At 42.5% G+C, this 25,665-nt stretch overlaps 1 protein-coding gene across 2 annotated transcripts; it reads right to left on the reverse strand.

Moving 5' to 3' along the window:
- Positions 1-4,462: 4,462 nt before the first annotated feature.
- Positions 4,463-25,648, reverse strand: LOC149288366 (grainyhead-like protein 1 homolog). 2 transcript variants are annotated; one of them, XM_089491847.1, is made up of 16 exons: positions 25,629-25,648; positions 20,284-20,470; positions 19,721-19,797; positions 18,819-19,200; positions 17,874-17,950; positions 16,243-16,399; positions 15,462-15,573; positions 14,863-14,957; positions 7,694-7,852; positions 7,047-7,098; positions 6,234-6,373; positions 6,091-6,128; positions 5,606-5,694; positions 4,903-4,988; positions 4,661-4,725; positions 4,463-4,577 (listed from the first exon to the last, which is right to left on the reverse strand). In XM_089491847.1, exons 1-16 carry the CDS (start codon positions 25,646-25,648, stop codon positions 4,463-4,465), a joined length of 1,851 nt encoding a protein of 616 aa, XP_089347973.1. The 2 variants fall into 2 exon arrangements, with proteins under 2 accessions (XP_089347973.1, XP_089347972.1); XM_089491846.1 differs by having other exon boundaries at positions 7,011-7,098; positions 19,721-19,787; positions 20,280-20,470.
- Between the last annotated feature and the right edge of the window lie 17 nt (positions 25,649-25,665).

The raw sequence follows: 25,665 nt of genomic DNA on the forward strand, positions 1-25,665 counted from the left end.
ATCCCCACTGTCACAAAAAATAAATAAGTTTTTAATGAGCAAGTTCTACAATTATTTTTCTTCACAAAAATTCCCGCATGGAAAGAGTTAAAATATTGGCATTATAAATGCCCATAGGGTGTCTAGTTGTATGAAATGTATGATTTGATGGGTTAAATTGAATTGGCTGGGTTCAAAGATGTCCAAAATATGGGACATGGGGGCCGGAGGATCAGATGTCTAAATGGCAAAAAAATACACACCTCACAAAGGTGGCCTTTTACCTCCCAAGTAACCCAACAAACCCATGCATGGGGGTATCACTGCGCTCAGGAGATGTTACTGAACTCATATTGGGGTGTTGTTTGACACGGATGTATACCAGGAGAGGTAAATTTATACCTGAAGTGCAACATGCGTGAAATTTTTTTTTTTTACTACCATAAAGTTTGACAAAGGCTGGTGGTAAAATTAGTGCATGGGAATGGTTAATACCAGCATTTGAAATACCTTGCGGTGTCTATTTTTTAAAAATATATGGTTTGATGGGGTAAATTTCATTGGCCGGCTTCAAAGATACCTGAAATAGCACATGGGGCAGAATGACCAGCTTTGGGGAAAAAATGGCTTTGAAATAGCAAAACGCTACTGGTACTTATTGCCCCATAATGTGCAGAAAAAAGCAAAAAAATAAAAAAACATTGGGTATTTCTAAACTCAGGACAAATAGTAGAATCTGTTTAGCAGGTTTTTCATTAGTTTTTGCAGATGAGTAAAAGTATTTTGTTTAAAAAGTGAGCAAAAGTAATTTTAAACAAAAAAAAAATCACCATATTTTATCATTTTTTAAATAGTAAATTAGATATGATAAAAATAATGGTATCTAAAGAAAGCCCTGTTTGTCCTGAAAAAAACCCAATATATACATATGTGTGGGAGCACAAAATGAGAAAGAAGAAAATCCCAGATAAACAGCAACACTGAAAAATGTTAAGAGCCATTGTCCCACAATATACTACGAGTAAGAAACAGTATTGTCCTTAAGCGGTTAATAAAGGAAGTTCCACTGGAAAATAAATTGACCCAAAACTCTGTTTCTATATCTAAATTTATTGCTAGACACACTTCACAATTGAACGATAGAAGGTGCTCCCGTTCCACAACTACGCCTTTGTTGAAGTTAGCACCATGGGAAAAAATATCACGACCCGGGCTGCTTCCAACTCTGATTCCCTGGATCTGGTTTGCAAGACAGCACTTGGTCTTCCTCGTACACATTCACCAAATTGTATTGACAATGTTTTTGCTTTTTAGCAAAAAATGGCACTAATGGTACCCGTTCAGGCCGGTTTCCATGATTCTGGGTGATTTCCATTGCGCACCTATTACAAGGCCTCTGGCTGCCATCATCGCCATTAATACCAGTCCTCAGCGCACTCTATGCGTTTAATGTATTCAAAACTTATACCGTGTAACAATATTATTTGATTGTTTCTTCTTCCATAGGAGTCTCTCTACAGTTTTCTAATAGTCCAAAGCTTCAGCTCCACCAGAGACCATACATTTCCCCCTTTTAATTTGTTTTTGATGTCGTATAAATTAATTGTGCCTTACGAACGTGCGGTTCCTTCCCCGTTTTCATGATACCACGGTCTTCCGCAGACTTCTGTCTGTCTTGTACCAGGATCTCTCTTCTATTTAGGTTTTGAATCCTAGAGCGAGCGGTGTTTGTTATATTATTCTAATGCACCACAGATAACGTTTTAAGAAATGTAAAGGAGTTTGCGCGTGGTGGGATTTTTTTCTAAGCTGTGAAAACTCCTAGGTTGTGCTATGGATCCTCACCCGATCAGCAGACGGACTGCCGGAGTGTTATGTGCGGGCTTTTCATGAGCAAGGAAAAAACATAACTATAATTCAAACACCAGATGTGCTATTTGTTAGAGGATTTCTATATGTTGTGAAGTCGGCCTAGTATTCACAATCTGTATTTTTTTTTTGCAGCACCTGCCGAATTACTCTTAATACCATTAATACAATACCCATTTGGTGGAGAGGGCTATTTTTCAGGTTTCAGACTTCCCAAATCATCCTCAATACAATATCCTCAGCTTGGCAGTCCCTCTTCTTTCTCATTCTTCTTCCTCCTCCCTCTCTAGATTGCACGCTTCTTACGAGCAGGGTCCTATATTCTCCTCCTGTCCCAGTATGGATAATGCACGCTTGTGGTTTGTTTCATATGTTTACTTTAATGTTAATTATTTTGTATTCTTAGTCACTGTAATAGTTCTTCAGAATCTGCTGGCGTTCTATAAATGTAATTTTAAATTAATTGACCTTGCCAGTAACCAGACGTTATATTTTCTGCAAAATTCAGCTTGAGGAATTCTGTAAGCAAGGATGTCTGCCGGAATCGTTTATATATTTAAAGGACACAAATAGCCTCTCTCTCGTAACAAATTATATATACATATACACACACACTTTATAAAACACAAAAACAGAGTATATAAAATGTATATTTTGTCAAGGTTACATAAAACATGTAATACAACAGGGAAGGAGGATATTTTACACAGTATAAAAATAGAGTACAGTAATCCACACCCGTATCACACCAACGCCATCAGTAACTACCTATGAATCTCATAAGCACCACCTTGTCTTACACAGCACATATAAATGTAATAATTGAATTTGTACAAAAGATTTTTTAAATTATATCCCTGAAGCCATAAAAAAAAACAAAAAAACACTTTTCCCCTATTCTTCACAAAATAAAAAGCACTTTAAAAAGACTAAAATATATAAATTTACATACAAAAACATCCCAGATTTTTTACAGAAATCCTAATACAGAAAATTGGTCCAAACCATGCTTTTGGGTTATGAAGGTTTTCGGAATCCTCATCAAAATGAGTAAGTGATGATGATTCCAGAAATGAAAGATTTAATTCCAGTTTAGCGCACAATATTCATGTGACCAGTCCATTGTGATCACATCACTATGCATCTACAGCTAGTGCTTCCACTGCTTTGGAACTAGAAACTCCAATGATGCTCTAGTAGCATCCCACATGACAGTTTGAGGAAGCCTTGCTAAGCATCATGGGTAGTGTAGTCCTATAACAGCTGGAGAGCACCTTATTTTGTACACAGTTTCTGGAAGAGGGTAAGAGCAGCCTTATCTCTCCCCTTCAGGTTTATCAGAAACCCAATGAGTGCCGACGCCATTAACATTACCTTAAAGAACATTTCCCCTCTTTAAAGCTTCGTGTAATGATACTAGACTATGTAAGGAGAAAACTAAATAAAAATAGGGGAATAAAAAGAAAAAATACAGGCAAAATATACAAGATGATGGAAACTATAAGAAACCTATTTAGACGAGGTCTTCGTATTGACGTGTCTTTTTGATCTAGCAATAACCAACATGTACTTCTACAGCGGATCTTCAATACAACTCTCCTAACCATCAGCCAGCATCAGAGCCACGGGCTGACCAAAGGAATGGGAGTTGGAGTTCAATAGCAGCTAGTGGCTTGTTAATTGGCTCATTGTGGCCATTAATTATATGGCAACATGAACGGCACCAAAATCCTTCCTCCCTTTGCGTAACGAGGAGACGGTTGTACCTTGTATTCAAATTGGAGGACTATGTTGTATGGTGTAATGAAGGATTACACCGCATTTTGTCTTAAAAGCTCAAGCGGTTTCTCAGTTTCCTGGCGTTTTAAGTATTAACGGACCAGACGTCCGTCTCAGTTTGTTCAGCATCCCCCTCCTCCGTCCCAAAATATAATAATCTTACTGCATATACACACATTCAGGAATTCATATATTATATATGTATCAATTGCATGGCTATGTACACATTTACAGAAAAATCCAGCTACAAAACATATTGCACTTTATATACACACATTGAAGCTGCAGGGGTGCGGGTGTTCATGGCAAAAAAAAAAAATCTGTTTTTTTTCTCCTTAAATGTAAGGCACTTTCCAAAATGCTAATTTAGTATAAATACGGAGCCCTTTACAATGCACTGCATGCCCCCCCTCCATAACAAGTATCCCCTTCCATATTACTGAAATACGAATTTCTACTGTAAAAAAGGGCGATGGTCATTTTTATCAGTAATACAAAAGTTCAAATTCCCCCCCCACCCCCACTTAAAGCCATATTTTCAATCCAGTACAGGGAACCCGCGGCGCTCGTTACTGAATGTTGCATTGAGAACGCGCATTCTTATTCTCACCATACATTGTAAGAACTTTACACTTCTTTGCCATGACTTTGGGGGTGTCCATTCTCCCCCACGGGAGAGAGCAGCTCTATAAAGTATTATTAATACACCCAGTGTGAGAAATCGTCCTTAACTGAAGGTCTGGCTGCTTCCCAAGGACAGCGACCCATTAACTCGTAGAAGAAGCGGTAAAGCAGAGGCCTCTCTGTGCGCAGTCCATAGGCACGGACGGTAGCCTCAGATTTCCGTGAGCGTTAGTTTGTAAGAGCCTCCCGATTCTTCGATCTGAAGCTGGAACGTGTCTTCATTGGAGTAATGCTTGATTATATTATCGTCCATGTTTACCAGGATACTGAAGAACAGATAAGGAGGCCATTAATATTCATAATATAACAAATATCCCCAACAGACACACAAAGCATGGCGAGCACTTACCCTTTTTTACACTTCTTAAAGATCTTTGAGATTTTTTCAAAAGGTATATCGTATTTTTCAGATATCTTAAAAACAAAAAAAAATATCATATATGAGCTAGAATAATAAGGAATACCTGGTGCCATCTAATTAGCCATTCACAAATATCCACGTGTGTCACACACACACACACACACACACACACACACACACACACACACAGCGTCTTTTGGGTTTCCTTCAAAACCTGCACAGATACTTACAGCCTCCATTAACCCTTTAATAGACGGAGCCTTGAGCATGAGAGCATCAAACACTTCCTCGGACTCTTTTCTCACATACAGCAAAACTGCAAAAGAAGTTGTTATTGGCGGGTATGTCGCAGACTGCATTACCCCTGTAAACCTTTCATTCATTTCAAATAAAAGCGTTGATGGAACCATTGACAGAGCAAACAGAGCTATTATTAAGAATGTCTTCAATCGACACAGCTGGTTGCAGGCTTATAGGCGGACGCCAATAAAACATGCGAAATGTATGAGGATCCTACCTTTTGCACAACAGCGATTAAACATATCACAGCCGTAATAATTTCATAATCTTTAGCATGTTTGGTAAATTATTCCTAAATGAGGGGATACCCAGTTGCTAAAGCTTGTCCCCCAATTTAAATGGTACTCCCAGAGAAACCCACCAAGAGAGCTGCTCCAGAAAGCACATATTAAACGAAAGAAGAGTCCATGTGTGTGCGATGTACGACGTTTGGCCCTACACAGGGACCCTAATTTCTTCTTCCTGGACGTTAAAATTATACACAAAGTGCAAGCAAAGCTGCGATGTTACACACAGAACTGTCCTCAGCAATGTGACCTCGATGATTTAGCTAGTACAGGTGGTGTCCACGAGGCAAACATATACACACAAATACATTACTACACTGTCGCAGAATATAAGCAAAGAACAAACCTCTTTTTGGCTCCTCTGCTCTCGCCATCTTGGCAGGTGGGGCGGCGAAGTCCTCTTCAGCCGAGAAGGACATCCTCTTCATTCCAGAGCTGTAACAAGAAACACGGGAATGTAATTCCACCCCATGCCATGTCCACCGGTAATAAAACAATCCATGAAAATAACGGTGGTCTAAGAATTATCTCCTGGGTACATGGAGTCAGATCTCAGACTAACTACTGGACCATAATCAGTTATGGTGCACCAAGTAACATACGGGGCAAGTGTACTTACTGCTTACCCCTAAACTGCGCATATGCTTGGTACCCTGCATTTAATCTGGTTTACAATATTTGAATGTTACAATAAGCACCCATTAGAACAGATGCAGCCATTTTAAATAAAAAGATTAAGTTTGTCGATTACTTACAGCTATGCACACTCTATATAAAACACATGAGCTAGTGTCCTATCAATAAATCTTAATGTAAGAAAAAATTAAATACCTTTCCCCTTCCATCTCCTCCGACACAATGGGGAGCACCTATAAACAGAATAAACAAAATCAGTATATTCCAAATTCTTTTTATGTTAAGGGCGATACTACTCACACGAAGATTCCGACACCCCCACACACACACACACTTACATGCGTGTTGCGCTGGAGGTTTGCAAAGTGCACGTCGGGGATAAACAGGACCGGCTGAGTGTCGTGGTCGTTCATCGGCTTAAAAACGGTGATATCCGTCCTTTTGTGAGATGGTAGAAGGCCTCCTTTAACATCTGCAACTACAGAACGCGAGACAACGTACGCCCGTTACATTTGGTAGAGACGGCTAGATCAGCAGAGATCGAAATATTCCGCAACGCTCCCGTTAACCCTTACACTGCCAGGGGTAGAGAGGGCATTACACAACCCTCTAAAACCACTCAACACACGGAAGTTGTATATGATTTGTAAAGACATTAAAAGCACAAATCACTAGCATGCATTCCCTTATACGTTCCCACTAACTATTATATAAAGCATCAAACGCTAATAATGAAGCACATACTCTACACACAAATCACAATAACCAACACATCGAATTTGGTGCGTCATAACTCAATTGGATTAAATATCAGTCTTTTACTAGAATTTGCCGTTTGCAGCCTTACAACATTAAAGGTGCCGAATTTGAATGCAATATTAGAAACGTAATTTATATTACTGCTAAATGGGCAAAATGCTCCAAAAATAATTCTTTAACTATGTCAAATTTTGCCTCGTAATTCATAATTTTTGCCAGGAGCACTTAATAGTCACATGACACAAAAGCAGGCACGGATGGGTTTCTGCCATAGACACTGGAGCAAAGTCACAATCCACACACACACATACTTTGTAAGAGAAATGATTTCTGATGCTTGAATCATTTTTACTTACAAGTATTGATCTGGGACGGGTGCTCAGAACACTTGCCTTTCCGCTTGCTCTGTTTGCGTTCCTCATCTCTAATCTTACGTTCAGCCCCCTAGAGAAAGAAAATAAATAAAAATAAAGGTTTAAATTATAAAATTAAATTATACATTTTTTATACAATAATTCAGCACATGCCCAATGTTATAATGTCTCCACACAATATCCTTAAGCAGGTAAATCTCTACTTAATAATTGCACTTATTTTGGAAACTGTGCGGCTCCAGTTTGTGCAATTTCATCTCTGACCAACAGGTGGCGCGGTTTTCTTTGCGAGTTAGCAAACCCTCGTCAGGCACCCCGCTTAATCGCAAGTAGAAGACTATGAAAGATCTGTTTGGGGCGTCAATGAGAACTACATTAACAGGGTTCAAAACAAAATGAAACAGGATGGGTTTTTACTAAATCAAGGCCCACAAGTCATATTTTCTTCAGAGGTTCTACAGCCAACAGAACCAAAGGCTGAGATCTCAGTATTTTGACAGCCCTTTGATAGGAGACAGTCACTGTTGTCTCAACCAATGGGATTCGGGTGGTAAACCCATCTTACGTATGTTTCTGTACCAATTGGATGCATTAGACTCAAAGGATAGCGCCCAGGACCTACCGATGCAGTGACCGTTACCCCACACGCACAGGTTGATGCTCACCTTATCACAGAAGACTTTGATTTGGCAATAGGCTCGATGCACCGGCTTGTTGCTTCTGTTGTTGTAGCTGTAGGTGTCTATCTGTAGATTCAGCGGCAAACCCTTCACGCCTTTCTGCGAGGAAAAGTCCGTGCTCAGGCAGTTGACGGATATGAATACCTAGACTCGTGAAAACACCAACACTTAGAACACCCCGGAAACCAAGTGAAGTTACCAAAAAATGGAAACAAGCCAAAGTATGTGGATTTTGCCCCCCCCCCTTGCCTACTAGATTATGTACGAGTGGGTAGGACCATTCATTTAACAAATATCCAGAATATGCTCTAGAACATGGCACCCACGCTGAACTGTATAAAAGTTATTACACCAAGGGTGCTTTTATGACAGAATATTGTCGTTTGCTCAACTTCACTCTCCAAAGCCCAAAGATGTTATATACAGCAATACATATAACATATGCAGTCCATATTTTGACATGTTGCCTTCATGTTCCACTACGCATCTGCTGGTCTACAACACGGGAACATTTTGCCTCACGGAAAAAAAAAAAAAGCCCAATCTGGTAACCTTACACAATGGGTTAAACATCCAAAAACCAGTAAATATAACTCCTCACCCTCTTGAAATAGGGATCAAAGCGGAGTTCTTAAAATGTTCACTAAAATGTTTGGCTATATTATATAAAATAACTCCCTAATCGGATGATCTTCTGACCACAATAAGCCACAAACAAGTTAGTCTATTCTGAGCGGGTCGGACATGGAGTCTAAACCCATTACTCTTGAAAGTATTGGGCGGCTAACTGGTGGTCATTCAACATAAATACGCAGAAAGTAAAAAGATTGACCCCTGCGTAGCCAAATTTTAAGTGGTCTCCATTCACAAATGCGCCCTGGAGAAAGGTGTTAGGAACCGGCACGCTGACATAAGTAGTAATGGCTTCCCTTTTAATAAGTGACATTCTTTCACCTTTGTTGTTAATGATTCTGAAGGTCGTGAAGGATCTGGGAGATGAGGAGCACCAGCATAGATTACTGAGGCTACAAACATTAAGGATCTGGCCAAAGCAGCTCATGGAGACAGACAGATGGTATGTCGGTCCCACTCCCCAGTTAATTAACACAACTAGGTGATAACTGGTCTTTCAGCGTACAAAGGCATCACCAATTCCAGCCATCTTCACCCAACATAACTTTTTAGGACATCTTCTGCAGGGCAGTACAGAGCGGTTAGGCCATCAACTAAACAACTGAGCCAGTGCCAGAAGAACCCGCTGGTTATAAAGGTCTCGTATGGGTCTCATATCTACACGGGCGACTTCTAACACACGCAGCAGAAAGAGGAGTTGTTCCCAAGGCCTGGAGATATCAATCTGTCCCCTGGATTCGTGTTTATAAAGCGGTCGAACCGGTTAGTGAAGTCATCTCGAAATGACATTTACAGGTAATAAGCCATTGGTCTAATGAAGGCCCAACCCTGAATAACAATCCTCAAAGCATCTTCAGCTTGTTTAGCAAGATTCCTCCCTGTGTGTCTAACAAAAAAAGAAAAGAAAATGAAGCAAAATAAGCCGGTTCATCCTCATTCCTACAGACTGTAGGAGACTAAAGAGGTGCACCGAAGAGACTGACGCCTGATGTTTTCGTTGGGCCAGCTTCCTCTGTACGACTTCTATCCAACACAACGGAGAAATTGGGGCAAGAGGAGAGAATAAAAAAGGCAAATGTAACAATTAAGAGGCTATGAAATATACAGTACGTGGGGCCCTAATGCATGTTTCTCTTCTCAATTGCGTGTCTGGCCGACTATTCCATGGAACCGTACGGTGCTCAGTATACTAGGGGCTCTGACTCTGCCTGTCTGTCAACTTATAGTAGAGCATAGAACTCATTAATAGAAACAGTTAATACGTTTTCTTCCATAGATGAAGACTTGGTTGCACCAGTTATTGACATAAGAAATGGTAAAAAGGAGCTGGAATCTTGGAAAAATCAGTCAAACTCTCTCGGAAACCGAGCAGTGGGCATCAAGCGTCTGAAATGAGCTGAAATTAAAACTATGAGCTCATCTTATAACTTGGGGGAAGTTTCTGTTGAAAAAAAGGGTCATTTCATCAACATAAAGAAAAAGTATATAATAAAAAAAGATCAGTATCATAGCGTTATTTCATGGGATTTGTACTTAAATCACAAACTCTTATTTCCCCTGAAGATTCATTATTACCGCCTTTACGTGGAGTTAATTTATATTTTTTTTTTCAAATGTTATGTTAGTTTCCAGTCCTCATCATATGCAATATTGCAAGTTTTAGGAGTGACGGGGTTAATCTGCCTGTACTAATCCAGCAGTTTATACAGCTGTAAGAAGAAGTAATGGGAACCCCTCGATTAATTGTCTTATAGCGGCACCTATGTAGCAATGCTCTAAACCGGTGGACCAAATGGCATGTGCAGTGCTGCCGAGAGGGATGAAGCTTGGAATTTGGATCCTTCAGCACAAGGGATTCAGAAAGAATTGGGGAATCAGTAGTGACAGCCGGTTCATAGAACACTAGGGTTTTCACTCTTCCAATGCTAAGCTAATTTATTGTGAGAGTGGTAGATAAATGGAACAGCCTCACAGTAGAAGCAGTAGAGGCTAATACAATAAGGGCATTTAAACATGCATGGGATATGCTGAATTTAAATCCAAGACCAAAGACTGATTGAGGTCCGAGTCCCTATATCAGGAAATAGGGGCAGACTAGACGGGCCAAATGCGTGTTATAATAATGAAATAAATCTATGAATAGGAGAGCGCCGGTTATCCAGCCTTTCCATCCAGTCACGGATCTGTAGCCTCTCCCTTATTATTTCTTAATAGAAACCGCATACCTTTACTACAACAAAAACAGGCAACACCTTACTTTAAAATTGGGCGTTTCATCATCGTGGTATCGCTTTAAATATAGACTTTGATGTTCAGTCACCTATTCCAAGCCAATTAGCAGCTAACGAGGCAATGAGTAGGCAATGACACCTCTGTGTATACGGAACGCCAGCGCTTAACGCTTTCACTGCCAGAACCGGTCACCTCCTACACACCTGTAAGGAACCCTAGGTTCCCCGGTGATGAGGAGGTTAAAAAAAAACCAAAAACAAAAACAAAAAAAAACAGGATTTTGAAATCTTAAAATTAATTTATGGATTTCCAAGATTGCAAATCCTGTAGGATAACCAGACTTTTAAATGTTGGACAGTTCTGAAGACAGAATTTTGCAGGGCTCTACTGGGTTTATTCACTAAAGGGGGAGTTGACAGGAGAGCTGCAGTTTCAGCTCCTCGACTTCACTATTCATTATGAAGGGTCAACATCAGTGAGCTTCTGCTGCAGGAAGAGCGTGGCTGGCCCTGTATCATGTAAAGGTAACTCAGTGTAATACATTATACATGGGCAGCTTAGGCCATCACGCTGGAGAAACAGTGACGCGAGATGAGAGAGAGAATGAGATGAGGCGTTGCTGCTCCGCCACATGCACTAATCAATGTAAAGAAAAAAAAAAATTTCTTTAAACTAAATTTTTTGGACTTTATCCTAAAACGTTTTTTTTGTTGTTTTTTTTTAAATAAAATGACATAAGTAGTATATAAAAAAAAAGCTCAAATGAGCTTACAATCTAAAGATTTTATGAGAAGAGCAGAATTGAGAACGCCCTTTGTTCAGGTAATCTTCATTTGGGACCTGCAAATCTTTTTGAAGGCGGCAGGATGAAAATTGGGAATGCGGTATTTGTTCAGCTTTTAAAATGGAACCAGGTGGTGGGATGAATGGCATTTCATGGACTACATTATTTTTCTCTTTTTTCAAGTAGTAACAATGGATGGACAATTTAAATCCAAACAATCCATATTATGTCTGAAACAGGTGCAATTTTTTTTGTTTTTAAACACACATCTCTCCAAAAAAATATATGCATTATACAAGGCGCCATTTGTAATTAATCATAATTGGAGATATATATATATATATAGTATTTTTTTACCATAATACGGTGTAGTCGTGTGTAAAATGACTTCCATGTATTCTTTACACATATATTTATAATAGCGCTGTCCATCAGTAAGATTATGCAAGGCACTGCCAGCGTACACACAGGTCACAAGATAATGTGTTTCTGCACCGATACTCATGACACGAGGCCTTGCATTAAAATAAATTGCTCTAAAAAGCAGGCGATTTGTATTTCTTAGAGAGAAAAAAAAAAAATAATAAATTCGGCTGAAGCAATAATATTATTATAATATTAATAATAAATAATAAGACACTGTGGCCGGTGTAATGGTATATGTGGCAAACATGGCTAATAGCGTGCTGTAAAGAGCGCCGTCAGCAGAGGAAGCCAACTATCTGATGAAAGGGCAGAAGCTGCATAGATAGCGGGTGTATCAGATACTCGGCACTGCTGTACAGTAAGGCCGCAATGTCATACAGTTACAGATATTTTATGTGGCATGACTGCAAGGAGCCCACAGCACCTTAAGTAGTGCGGCCCTGATCTGCCCTGCGGCAGGGAAGGGTCCGGCTTATTTGCTTAAGATAATCCCGCAAGGAGTAATGTCTACTGGCAGCCTTCCCTGCTGGAGGTGTATCTTACATCTGCTTAACCATTTCAACTAAGAGACGGTCACCGCCGTCATGTAGCCGGATAGCAGGGGCTTCTGGTTTGTACACGGCTTGAGGCCAATTACACCTTGTGTACGGGGCTCATCCTTGCCCCAGGGGTGGTAAGGTGACAGGCTACCCAGTTATGGGTCATCTCTGTGGGTTCCATAGGCTCCCGGATGTCCCACACAGTAATGGGTGACATATGCCAGGGAAGAACACATGACTCTATAGTTGGTCAGCAGGAAAAGAGGCTCTTATACAGCAACCCTTGCCAGGTTGTCACCAACAGCAGCTGGGCTACCAACACTGTTTGAACCACACTGGGCCAGATACCTAGAAAGGTTTCCTTATGGTTATTAGGTAAAACTCCACAGCTGCTAAAAAAGCTTTTTAGACAAGGGGGGCAAATTGTTTAAAACGACCCAAATCGCTCATCTGTCATAAAACATATAAGGCATAAAAAAAAACAAAAAAACAAAAAACGCTTTAAAGAGCAAAGAGCTGCATGATGTGGCACTGAAAGGGTTAAAGTGGAGCCTCCCATCTGTGCTCCTTGCAGAAGGCAGATGAATGCCAAGAGATACACATGGGGCATAATGGCATTTCATAAGATACTTATCCTAACCACATGTAGGCATTGTGAAAAGACCTAGGGAGGGGCGTTTATTCCTGCGAATAGACCGGATGAGGATGGCTCCAACTTCACTAGGATTTCCAAGATCCGGCAACACAGCTGTTGTCCTCCGGCAACCAAAGCGTTAAAAAATATACGGTATAAACCATAAAACCTTCCAAAGCAACCATTATCTACTCATTCACAACCAAGCGTGTGGCAACCTGGGTGAACGTGCCCACCACGCCGGTAGATGAGTGGAGCAGTCACCCAGCAGAAGAAGTAGAAAACGCGAAAAACGGGTCGAACGGTTCTTATTCGACGTAGAATTCTATGTTAGAATTGCAGCAGATTGTCATCTCTCTCTGGAACATAAAGGATTAAAGACACCTGTGATCCCAGCCCTTACTTTCAGGAAGGGGTTAACATTCCCTGCAACCCACTATTTGATCCATAGGACTTTAACTTGTTTTCTTTTCGTTTGTCTGCATTGAGTGAAATGATGGGAAAGAAAGTTTAACAATTCGGCGGCTGTTTGTTTATGGAGTCTCCCAGGCACGCAGCTCGTAGACTCCCGACAGGTAACCTGCCAGCCAGTTCACGTAAAGCCTTTCCGAGTCAACTGAACAAGTGCAACAATTCACCTGGAGAGAAAAGAAAAAAGAAAAAAAACCTTTTCTTTTCTCCTACCACGAATCCCGCGCACGGCATTTAAATCGGAGCCATTGTCGGCAGGCACTCCTGCCAGTCCATTTTATTTCACGGAGAGTGAAACTCCAATTATAGAGCTGATGTGTACACAAGCAAAGTGGAATAATACGCTTTATTATACCTCAAACAAGCGATTTCCATGAGAAAGAAAACACAATAAAAACCCCTGAGTGACTTTGGTTAAACTTTCCATTGAGCAGCGAGCAGTGGATGTTTGCACATGCAAGCGACGAGCTGCTGCTGTGGCAAAATGCAGAAACTTAAAAAAAGTTATTTATTTTAACTTTTTGGCTCTTATCTGCCAACGAGTTTATATGTAAACAGTTTGTCTCCCCATTAATTTAGAGAGTACGGAAGATTCTTATTTAATAATGGATAGTAAGATACGCTTGTCCACATAGCACTGCAAACCGCGCAGGCACCGTCAGGCGAGGAGATTAAGCGAGCACAGACCGAAGCTGCACATTGTAGCAAATCGAGCAGTAAATTTCAATGCAATTCCTGGTGAGTCACCATTATAAACTCGTTGGGGAGGACAGTGCCAAATATTGTTCATCACGCAACGAAAGACTCCAGACATGTCTGTTTGGAGAGATTTGTCCACTAACAATCATGTGATTCTATTAGACTATTTATACGATTAAATCTATTTTTTTATTTTTATTTTTTTAGAAATATTGGTTTTTTTGGTTGCAATTCTTCCATGTTTACATAATTTTCTTGAACTTCTTTAAAACAAATAAAAAAACAAAAACAAACTGAGCAATTTGTATCAGATATGCACCTAGGCTTAATGATCAAAACCAGGAAATTAACTTGGTCCGATTCCCAGGAAAATTAATTTTTGTTGTTGATTAAACTAACAGGTAAAAAATAAATAAATAAATAAGTGCCACATCATATATACAGACACAATTTTTTTACATCAATTGGCACAATTTTCACATATTGCTCACATCATGTGCCTATGGCATCTTTATAAATCACCCCAAATGAAGACACAGAGTAAAGTCACACTGTAAAATATCTATAGGGTTCATATCCCACGTGATGGGTAGGAAATCATTTCAGTAACACCTCTGATTATACAGCAGTGGAGAACACAGCGTTTAATTATACCCTTGCGTGATCATAAATGCAACACACCCGCTTCTAATAACAAGTTTCAAAAGAATATATAAAAATGAGGTTTGATCCATACCTTGCCTTCGTCATTCAGGTCCCATGTAAAGGAGATGGCGTTGTATGCGATCTCCTCGATGTTACTGATGGTGTTAAAGCTCTCTTTGTAGTCGGCTGTAAAAGAGTAAAAGGATTAACATGCAGTATTACCCAAACACCGTGTTCTTTCTGTGGTTATGGAGCAAATTCTTAATAAAAACGTTACTTGCTTTAAGAACAAACAAACAAACAAACAAACAAAAAAAAAAAAAAAAAAAAAAAAAAAAAAGGATCGCACAAGGTGTTCTAACACCACCCTGTGCAAATCCCATGGCCGAAATCAAGCCAGCGTTATACTTCCCATTGGGGGTTTAATACGGAACTGGGGCGTCCCTTTAATTATTCCCCACCGTTTCCCGGTTACACATCCTGCTACCAGGCATTTAAACATTTTTAATTGTATGCAATTAATGTCGTATAATAATGGTGTGGATATGGTGAATCCAGAATGTGTTTTCCCTGGCACTCAGTCTACTGGGTGGTATTCGGTGCCCTAGTTTAGACGCTGTAGCGTACCTGGATAATTACACCGTACTAAGCTCGTATAGTTCAGGTGTATCGCTCACCGGTATACGTTACCTATGTCGATGCACCTCTGCTTGGCCGTGTGCTGCCGGGAATGCCAGTACTTCCAGTGACGCAGCTGGTCTTCTCGGCTTTTATCATCCGCAAACACGACCATAACGACGCTCTGAGTGGTGAAGAGAACACGTATTAAAGTACCCCTCATGACCTGGTGGGAAAGTCACGCATAGCATTTGCAGATACCGGGGCCTGTGACCAGGCCTGGCCACTGTGCGCATGGGGCCACCAGTCAAGGGCCCATCACAAAGCTAGAACAGCATTAAAAGGATGGCTTTGGTGCGCGTTTGACCGTAGCAGCATGTGTGGCCCCTGCGTCTACACAAGGGGCCAACAGAAAGCACATGTTCATTCAGTATTTTCTATAATGAACCGGAAAACGTGACACACGTAATCTTCCTACAACCCGTGTCAATCAAGAGGGATATTTACAGGTGCTGTTCCAAAATATCAATTAAGCTCTCAAATATGTTAATCCATATAAACAATGTTTCATCCTAAAGGTTTAAATCACAGAAACTAAGTTTTTCTGTCTCTATAGCAACGACCTATCAGTGCATACTTGTGTGTCACATGATAATATAAAGTTCCTGTCAAATTGCAGATGAGAAGCTTTTATATAATTGAAAAGTCATTTCTGGGAAGAGTTTGGGCATCGGACAGCAGCATGAACGGGGTTTGTTGGTTACATGTAGGTGGAGCAGCGCCTTTACACGGCAGATGCCCCTACACCATTTTTGTAAATATTGTGGTAGATGGGACGAGTAGAGAGATTTACCCGGACTTTGCTGATCGGATGGTGGATCCCTTTATTGCCGCCAATTTCTTTCAATGTAATGGGATAGAACTGGCCTTTGTTCAGATACGTCATCGTGCTGTCCCCAGGCTTTGGTCGGAGACTCTTTGAGGCTTCAAGTGTATATTCAAAAGTATTCCTAAAGTAAAAAAAAAAAAAACAATTAAAAAAAAACAAACAATAAGCACGGTCCAGGTCAGGAGCTTAGTCGTAACATTGCCATTAGCCATTCCCAGCTAGTAAATTACACCACAACGGATGCAGCGTCACAAAGAATCCAAAAGTGGAACTCAAGTCAAGTGGCCAAATATAAATTGATTTTGAAATATTTATTTTGTATATAAAAAGTCTATTTTACATCAGTGAAGCCAAGTTTGGGGACAAAGGATGGAAAAACAAGTAAATTACAATAATGTGTTTTACTGCAGAAATTAGGGTTTGGGATGCTGACAGATCATCTCATACAGATTATTATCAGTAAAAACTTTATTTATAATATATAATATATATATATATATATATATATATATATATATATATATATATATATATATATATATATATATATATATATATATATATAAATAAATAAAAAATTCCGTATTTGCTCGATTATAAGACGACCCTGATTATAAGATGACCCCCCAAAATCTGAATATTAACTTAGGAAAAAAAGAAAAAGCCTGAAAATAAGACGACCCTAAAGGAAAAAAGTTTTACCAGTAAATGTTAATTCATGTAAACTATTTTTTTTAAATAAAAGCTATCATTGAGAAAAATATTTTTTTTGTTTTTATTTCCTTGTATTTTCCAACCTGTCTCTCTTAAATGCCCCCTTAACGCCACTCTGCCTCCTGAAATGCTTTATACCTCCCTATATGCCACTCTGCCCCATAATATGCCTTTTAACCCCCTAAGTGCCAGAGTGGCATATAGGGGTATAAGGCATTCCAGAAATGCCCTATGCCCCCATTTAACACACACACGCACACACACACTTACCGGTGCTTCCAATGTCCTGCTGTATTGCCGGGGCAGCGGGTTGACGTCTCCTTCCGCTGCAGCCGGAAGGAGGTGGAGTTGGCAGCGGGGGTTTGTCTGCGTCCGTCGCGGATACCTTCCCCGGCTGTCAGAGATCAGAGTGTGGCACCGGTGCGGGGAACTCTGATCTCTGACAGTCGGGGAAGGTATCTGCGACGGACGCAGACAACCCCCGCTGCTAGCCACACCTCCTTCCGGCTGCAGTGGACGTTGTCTACGCGAATCGCGTAGACGTCAACCCGCTGCCCCGGCAATACAGCAGGAAGCACCGGTAAGTGTGTGTGTGGGGAGGGGGGAGGGGGGGGGGGACAGGAGGATCCAGGTCCCCTGCAGCGGTGCGGGGGATCTGGATCTTAGTCTCATAATCAGACCTCTATTTGAGGTCTGATTAGAAGACGGGTCTGATTAGAAGACGCCGCCGATTAGAAGACGAGATGTATTTTTCAGAGCATTTGCTCTGAAAAAACCTTGTCTTATAATCGAGCAAATACGGTAAATCATGCCCTTTAAGTTAGAAGTCCGTATTATATAATAATAATAAATCATAATAGTTTAACGTTTTTACACATTACCCGGCAACAGGGTCGAAAACATACTCTTCGGAGCTTATACTGTTCATTCGGAGGTTGAGGTCAGATGGAAAGAAAACCTTAAACACAAAGAAAAATAGAAGTGAACAAAAGATAAATGAAAAACAAATACTGCAGAGATTAGTTATTACTGTGTTTGCTTTGGCGCAGTGAGTGCCGGGGCTGATGTTTCCCCCCCGCCCTGACCTGGCAGAGAAGCTTACATCATAAAGTCAGTCGTTTCTGTGTAAAGTAGCGTTAATGCACACGCTTGTAAACGTCCTAGCAGTGTTTACTAGAAAATAGAACATGGGGACCTATTTTCCAGGATGAGTTTCCTTTACTTGAACAGGTTTATTGAAGTTTCAATCGTGATAAAAAAGGTAGATATTTGATACATTAAAAAAAGGGTTGGTCCCAGGAACATCCAACAATATGGTTCTTTAATCTACATCAATAATGTTTAGACCAAAGCATGGGTTCTTCAACACCCTTCTAAAGAACCACAGCTGGAGTCAGGGATCTAGGGAGGATTCTATGTCCCACAAGATAACCAGATACTTTTATACATTCAGACCTACTTGGACTTAACAAAGAGGTCCACCATGACCTATTTGGATGTCAACATGCACATTGCGTTTAACGAGACGGTACATGCAACCGTGGATCTGCTCCAGTAAGGTAAAGCAATACCAGTTATTAGGCATCTTCTGCACAGAGCCAATATCCAACAGAGCTGGTAAGAAGGTTAAGAGAGGGACGATTGGAGGTCTACAGGTTCTAAGCTTTCTTCACTTTTTCCATACATGGATTTGGTTTGGAATCACATTTGAGCAGAAGTTACTTGTATTGTTAGCTAAAGACCGGAATCTGGGTAACTTTACCCCCCGTGGACAACGCAATCACACAATGAAGACCGCAAGAAAAACAGCACAGCATTCTCTTTACCTCCGGCACATCTTCCTTGAAAGTCTCTGAGAAGGTGGAATCTGGAGTCCGTCTCTGAGAGCTGGGGGGCTGGCTGCTGGCGCTATAATGATCTGGGGTGACGTTGCGGTCGAAGGTTATTATCCGCTCAGCGGGTTCCGAGTGGTAGACGCTTGGCGGTATGCCCACTGTGAATCCATGGGACTCTGTTTTGATGGCGTGCGCTGGCATGGATGTAATAGAGACCGTGGCAGTGGTGTCTGGGGAGGTTAGGTGACCTCTTTTGTCAAGGGGGTTATTTAGGGGAAGAAGAAGTTCGAACGGCCCCGCGGCTTTTAGAACCTGCACCCGGTTTTCTCTAACAGGTATCAACGACTGCTCGCTCAACTGAGACAGGACATTCCTAAAATAAATAAATAAATTTTACAAAGACTTATTTGCATGTTTTCAACTAGATGTCCTACCAGCTACGCAAACATATCGGCATAAAAAAACCCAGAAAGAAAATAGGAATAAAAATAAAGATGGAGCGATGTTCTTTATTTCTGGATCCACCTATAAAAATAGTTTATACAATAATTACGAGCAGGACTTCAAAAGCATCTTGGAATGCAAGTACAGTCACAATCAACACATTATTCATTAACTACAGTAAATACTCCAATAACAAAAACTAACAACGCTACCCCGTCTTAACCCTTAAAGCGCAAGCAAAGGGCTGCCAACCGATACGTTATGTTCTTCCCATGCGTCGCTCCGACATGGCTCGTTCCACTGAATGCACGCACACATATAACATTTAGAAATAGTAATTTGGCCCATATACATAAAAGATGTATATTATATATATTTAAATAAATTTATAGTATAAGCTCAAAGTGAACGTACAGATAAAGTCTTCTACTTGGCCACAGGATACCGACCTTTTATTGTGTTCCGCCTCATGGTGATGATGATCGTGGTCTGTTTTGGCCGACGAAGGCCGGCGCTCTCTGGGAACCTGATGGAGTTCAATAAAACCACAGCACGAGTGCAATTACACACGGAAATCAGGGGAAAAAGCAGCCACAGACAGCTAAAAAAATGCAAATTGAGGAGTTTTCATTTGAATTCATCTAACGGAGCCATCAGAACGGAAAAGCTGTAGGTAGCATTAGGTGAGCGCACTTCCAGAACCCTCAGTAGTCTCTGTACACTTTTTCATAGCAATAATCCACTTAAAGCAGATATTTAACCACTTCACTGCTGATGGGGGCCTGTCCGGGCACGCATTGCTCGATGAAACCCTAGAACGAATTGTTTCCAAAGCCGTGACTCACACGGTTCTATTCTACACGCGAAACCCCCAGCAAACAGACGTGTTCAAATATCATAACCCCCAGCAAACAGACGTGTTCAAATATCATAACCCCCAGCAAACAGACGTGTTCAAATATCACACTCCACAGAGCCGGAGCCCGCGGTCACGTCAGGAGCCGCAACTAACCTTGTAATAGTCGTACAGGAGCCCCAGGGCCGCAGCGCTGTCTTCATCCCCGTTGATGCTCATCATTGCTTTGGTGGCTGCCGTGAGGGGATTCTCCAGGAAGGACTTCCAGGCCTCATCTTCAGTGGTGTAGGACCTCCTCTGCTGATACAGGGCTTCATTCGGAAGAACTAACACCGGCCTTTTGCTTCAGGAGAAAAAAACCCAAACATTTTTCATAAATTTATGGAGACGGAGAACAACGATGGAGAATTGTGAAGATAGCAGTAGGCGGCGTGGACGTGTATCCCAGCCGTTACAGAGAAGCGCGGGATCCATCGCCAATTAACTTGTCGTTTTTGCTCTAATCTAATAGCGAGCGCTCCGTAAAACTCACGGAGGGTTAATCGCTGAAGGGAGAGCTGTGGTTTCAGCTACTTGACTTCCCTCAAGATTACGAAGGCCCAACCCAGTAAGCTTTTGCTCCAGGGAGAGCTTGGCTGGCCCTGTATAATGCATAGTTAAATCAGTGAGAAGACAACTCGCGCATTGAATCATACATTACACAGGGCAAGCTCAGTTGTGCTTGTTGGAGCTTTATGATTCTACCATCTCTCCCTTTTAGTGAATAAACCCCTCGGTAATTGGTCGTTAATGGACACGACGCATAACATACTAGGTTTGAAGACACCAGCCGGCGCATCACGGTGCCACCGGCGCGTCACGGTGCCATCACACCTACTGGAGCTAAGTCTACCTGGGGCGGTAAGCCTTACTCTGGTTTAGGGATGAACGGATACCACCACTACCTTTAGTGAATAGACCCAGTCGGACATTGTGTATCATGTCTGACTAGGACAATTATTTTTTAGATTATTATTTTTTATTTATTTTTTTATAACACAAAGAAAAAAAAAACGTAACAAGCCAACATTCCCGTGCGGATATTATCCTAAAGGAGGCGTTTTATTTTAACACTAATTTGCACATCAAACACACAGCACTGCTTTAAACAATAAAAGTCAGCCAGCCGAAAGATGCCTTCCTCTGATAGCAAAATTAATATGACCAATTTCAACATAGCTCTGACGGAGAGCCTGAAACCGGAGTATATTTACTTTAAAGCGATGTTTCAGGAGATAGGGATCAAAACCATATATAGTGGAAGAAGCCAATAGAAGAGATGCTTTACCGCACAGGGTAGTAAAAACCGCCAGAAGATTTATTAGAGTGCAAATTTGGATAGAACTTAAGAACCAAAAAACAAGAGCCGTCAAACACCTCTATAACCAGCTAGCCTTGGCTCCTTGGACAATGCTACCGGCATCTATGAAACATGGACTTTTCTGCAGTTACTAGGTAAAGTATGGACGATGGGAGACTAGATGGTCGGAATGGGTCTGATCTATGCAACAACTACACCTTTTATAACGGAACATTTTACGGCTGGATATCTCTACCACTGAAGGGTATAACAGACGGAGAGGTTGGCCCGGACGGTTCTGTACCAGGCTGAAAGCCTTCCCAACGTAAAGATCTTTCCATTTAAATGGCGTCTTCTCGGAATCTGATAAGGCGTCCCCCTGAAGCTACGTCTTAATCACGTAACATCTGTTGGCAGATTCTGAGACGTAGTCACTGTTCCGGAGAACGGATTATGTTCTGTGACCGTCCGGAGTGAAATACACAAGATGCCTTTCCAGATACCCCATATTATTCCCATATGAACTATGCATCGCACAGGGCCAGCTCAGACCTTCCAGCAGAGGCAGCTCGGTGAGGTTGGCCGTTAATACGTATTGAAGTCTCACGAGGAAACACGATTTAAAACAAGAAGCTGAGAACCGTAAATCTCAGAGCAAGTATTTCATTCCGAGGTCATCATCAGAGCCGCCCGAAGCGCAGGCACGGACCGCAACGTCCACCATTCTAGTGTCATCAGAGCCTTTAAACCTACGGACCGCAAGAAGCGCTACGGAAATTGTTGGCGACATAGAAATAAACGATAAAGAACACCCAGCATTCCTTTAGCCTATCAGAATACAGCTTTCTCACATTCAATGTTTAATACAAATTACATCACACATGCCAACTGAATGGGTGTATCATCATCATCAGCATCATTGATTTTTATAGTGCCATCATATTCTGTGGCGCTGTACAACGGATAAGCAGAACAGAAGTAGTGCATTCAATTGGACTTACAAAATGCGACCAGAGCCTCTCGCAGAAGGAGCTTACAATCTTAAATGAGTTCAGCCATGAAGAACTACATAAGAGCCGCCATACTTTGGGTGCTTTGTTGCAGTGGCCGCACAGGCGATATATGGCCGTATAATGTGATGGAAACCCCAATATTTGTGTTTTTGGAATAGCATGTGCTGAATTCTCGCTCGGTTTCGCACCTTTAGACTGTACCTGCGCGACCTTCGTCAGTGGCGGAGCACATTCCATTAAGTTTGTACAACAGCAACATAATACACGAGGTATTGAGGAGAAACAATGAAAAAGGATGGGGTAACATACAGACGAGAGGGAAAGCGATCCTGGCTGCGAGAAAAAAAAAAAATGCAAATCTTAATTCTTCTATTTTACGAAGCGGGTTTATTTTTCTTAAGAAACGACCCGAGGCATCGCTGATGTAACGCAGTATGGCTGCCGTACATTCGATATCCACGAAAACATAACGCAGGGAATTCACAGACTCTCCGGTATCGCAAAATAAAAATTATTCTGGGCAGAATGGATAAAAAAAACACTAATAAAAGCTCTTTATAATATAAAATAAATAAAGATATATATCTATATATATAATGAAAAATTAAATAAATCTATATGCCGTAAAGCAGATCCATGACGCTGTAAAGCCGAGTGGAATGCTGCTTTACTGCGGCGGTTTGTTTCCGCTTCTATTTCTGCCAGAAGTTATCCAACGGCAGTCTTCAGGTAGTCCAAAGACAACAAGTGTCTGCCGCCCAGCCCCTCCCGACATACGGTAAAAACACAGAAACGCCTGGAGTGCAAATCACCGACTTAAAAGACATTCGAGGAGCCGGAGAGTTCTCTTTACGTAGAAGAACCCCGTCTGTGACTTGGCAGGAACTTATTTCACACAAACTTTAAGAAGGATTGTGAAATTTTACTTTAATACGAAAAAGTTAAAACAATACATTAAACGGGAAATTCTAATAAACGTTCTAAAAAAAAAATATATATATATATATAAAAAAAAAAAAAGATTTTATATATAGGGTCTGTTAGCAGAGATAAGCGACTCCTGTCTGTTATATGACTATGTTTACGTTCCTATAACGCTTACGCTTGTTTGGGGTTTTTTGTTTACGGTATAAATGGGTTACTAATAATAATTTGCGTTTTACGAGCACTTAGAGACTCGGTGAAAGCCGAGGTTTGTCATTCAAAGAGTTCCCTGCCAGACACGGCCATTTTGTGTAAATAGGCTTAAATAGCGAGGCATTAAGGAGGCTAGGTGTGTCCCGGAGTTAATGATGCCCTGTTAATGCCGTCTTCATCCCGTCACACAGGGGAAGCGAGAGCCGGCGGCCGGCAGGGGAAGCGAGGGGGCGAGAGCCGGCGGCCGGCAGGGGAAGCGAGGGGGCGAGAGCCGGCGGCCGGCAGGGGAAGGGAGGGAGCGAGAGCCGGCGGCCGGCAGGGGAAGGGAGGGAGCGAGAGCCGGCGGCCGGCAGGGGAAGGGAGGGAGCGAGAGCCGGCGGCCGGCAGGGGAAGGGAGGGAGCGAGAGCCGGCGGCCGGCAGGGGCAGGGAGGGAGCGAGAGCCGGCGGCCGGCAGGGGCAGGGAGGGAGCGAGAGCCGGCGGCAGGCAGGGGAAGGGAGGGAGCGAGAGCCGGCGGCAGGCAGGGGAAGGGAGGGAGCGAGAGCCGGCGGCAGGCAGGGGAAGGGAGGGAGCGAGAGCCGGCGGCCGGCAGGGGCAGGGAGGGAGCGAGAGCCGGCGGCCGGCAGGGGCAGGGAGGGAGCGAGAGCCGGCGGCAGGGAGGGGCAGGGAGGGAGCGAGAGCCGGCGGCAGGGAGGGAGCGAGAGCCGGCGGCCGGCAGGGGAAGGGAGGGAGCGAGAGCCAGCGGCTGGCAGACTCGGCGTTGCAGAAGGTAGCGCGCGCTTCAGGCTACGTGCGTCGGTTTCCAGGGATTTGGGGGAAGCGAGCCGACGGGCGATATCACCGAGCTGAAGCTATTCTTCTCCGGGCGACCAACGCCTTACAAAGTGTCGCATTTCATCCAAGCCCCGGTCCCCTCCTTCAACGAACACAACGACAACTCCCTTCCTTACAGCCCCTTACGTAGATCATATACATTTACCTACATTACACATATATACAGAATCAGACGGCACATAAGACCCATTTGGCCCCCGTCTAGTCTGCCCCTTATTCCTGCTGAAGAGACCTTAATCGGTCGTTGGCCTCGTCTTACATTAAGGAGCCACATGCCTATCCCATCCATGTAAAAATTCCCTTACTGTATTAACATCTACAACTTCTACTGGAAGGCAGTTCCACTTCTCTACCACACTTGTCATCTAAAGTAGAAAGCTTTGAAGTCTCAAGCGCTTTCTATGCTGGCCCAATATAAGGTATCACTTGTCTGAAGACTATACATACGAGATTATATATATATATATATATATCATACACACACACACACACACACATATACATACACACATATCAATACAGATAGAATCATATTAAGCACATTCTATTTCCTCCCCCCCGATAAACTCCATCCCCTCCGTTACTCCCGATGCATTCATGCAGATTGACGGCCACCAGTTCCAGCCCCTTTGCAGCCCTCGGTGGGTCACACGAATTCCTTACCGGGGTCTCAAGCGATCGCGGCTTCTAACTTGGCTCAGCACCGCACAGCCAACACCTAAACCGGCGTATCTGCTCCAACACGCCAGCTGCTGCCGCACTGACCGAGGATGCTGGGAGTGGTGATCGGCTAGAAGACCACCCCCTAAGCCCCGACACTGTATTATCAGCAAGCCCTTCTCTAACGGTCAGCGGACGCCAGCTGGGGAGATCGGCCAGTATCAGACTGGGAGATACTGGGACCGGAGCAGGTGCACCACCTGTTACGGAAAGGCGATGTATGTCCCATCCAGAACCGCAGCCCCGGATCATACAAATAAGCTGGGTGGCGGATGAGAGCAGCCGGGGGAGAGCCCCAAACGACCCGAACCAGGTAAAGATCCAGTAACATGACCCGAAATGCTGCACAAATCCAAGGTGATCGGTAAATGCCCCCCGGGCTCAGATGGGGCAGATGCGGGTGCCGGTACACGCTGCATGCGCCGGGGTAAACGCACCGGCTCCACTGGACTCACTTACTTGTCGTAGTCTTGTGTCATCTCGCCCCGTGTCGGTG

The sequence above is a fragment of the Sceloporus occidentalis genome, unplaced genomic scaffold, assembly GCF_023333645.1.
Source record: "Sceloporus occidentalis isolate IW3139 unplaced genomic scaffold, rSceOcc1.0.p SCAF_52, whole genome shotgun sequence".
NCBI lineage: Eukaryota > Metazoa > Chordata > Lepidosauria > Squamata > Phrynosomatidae > Sceloporus > Sceloporus occidentalis.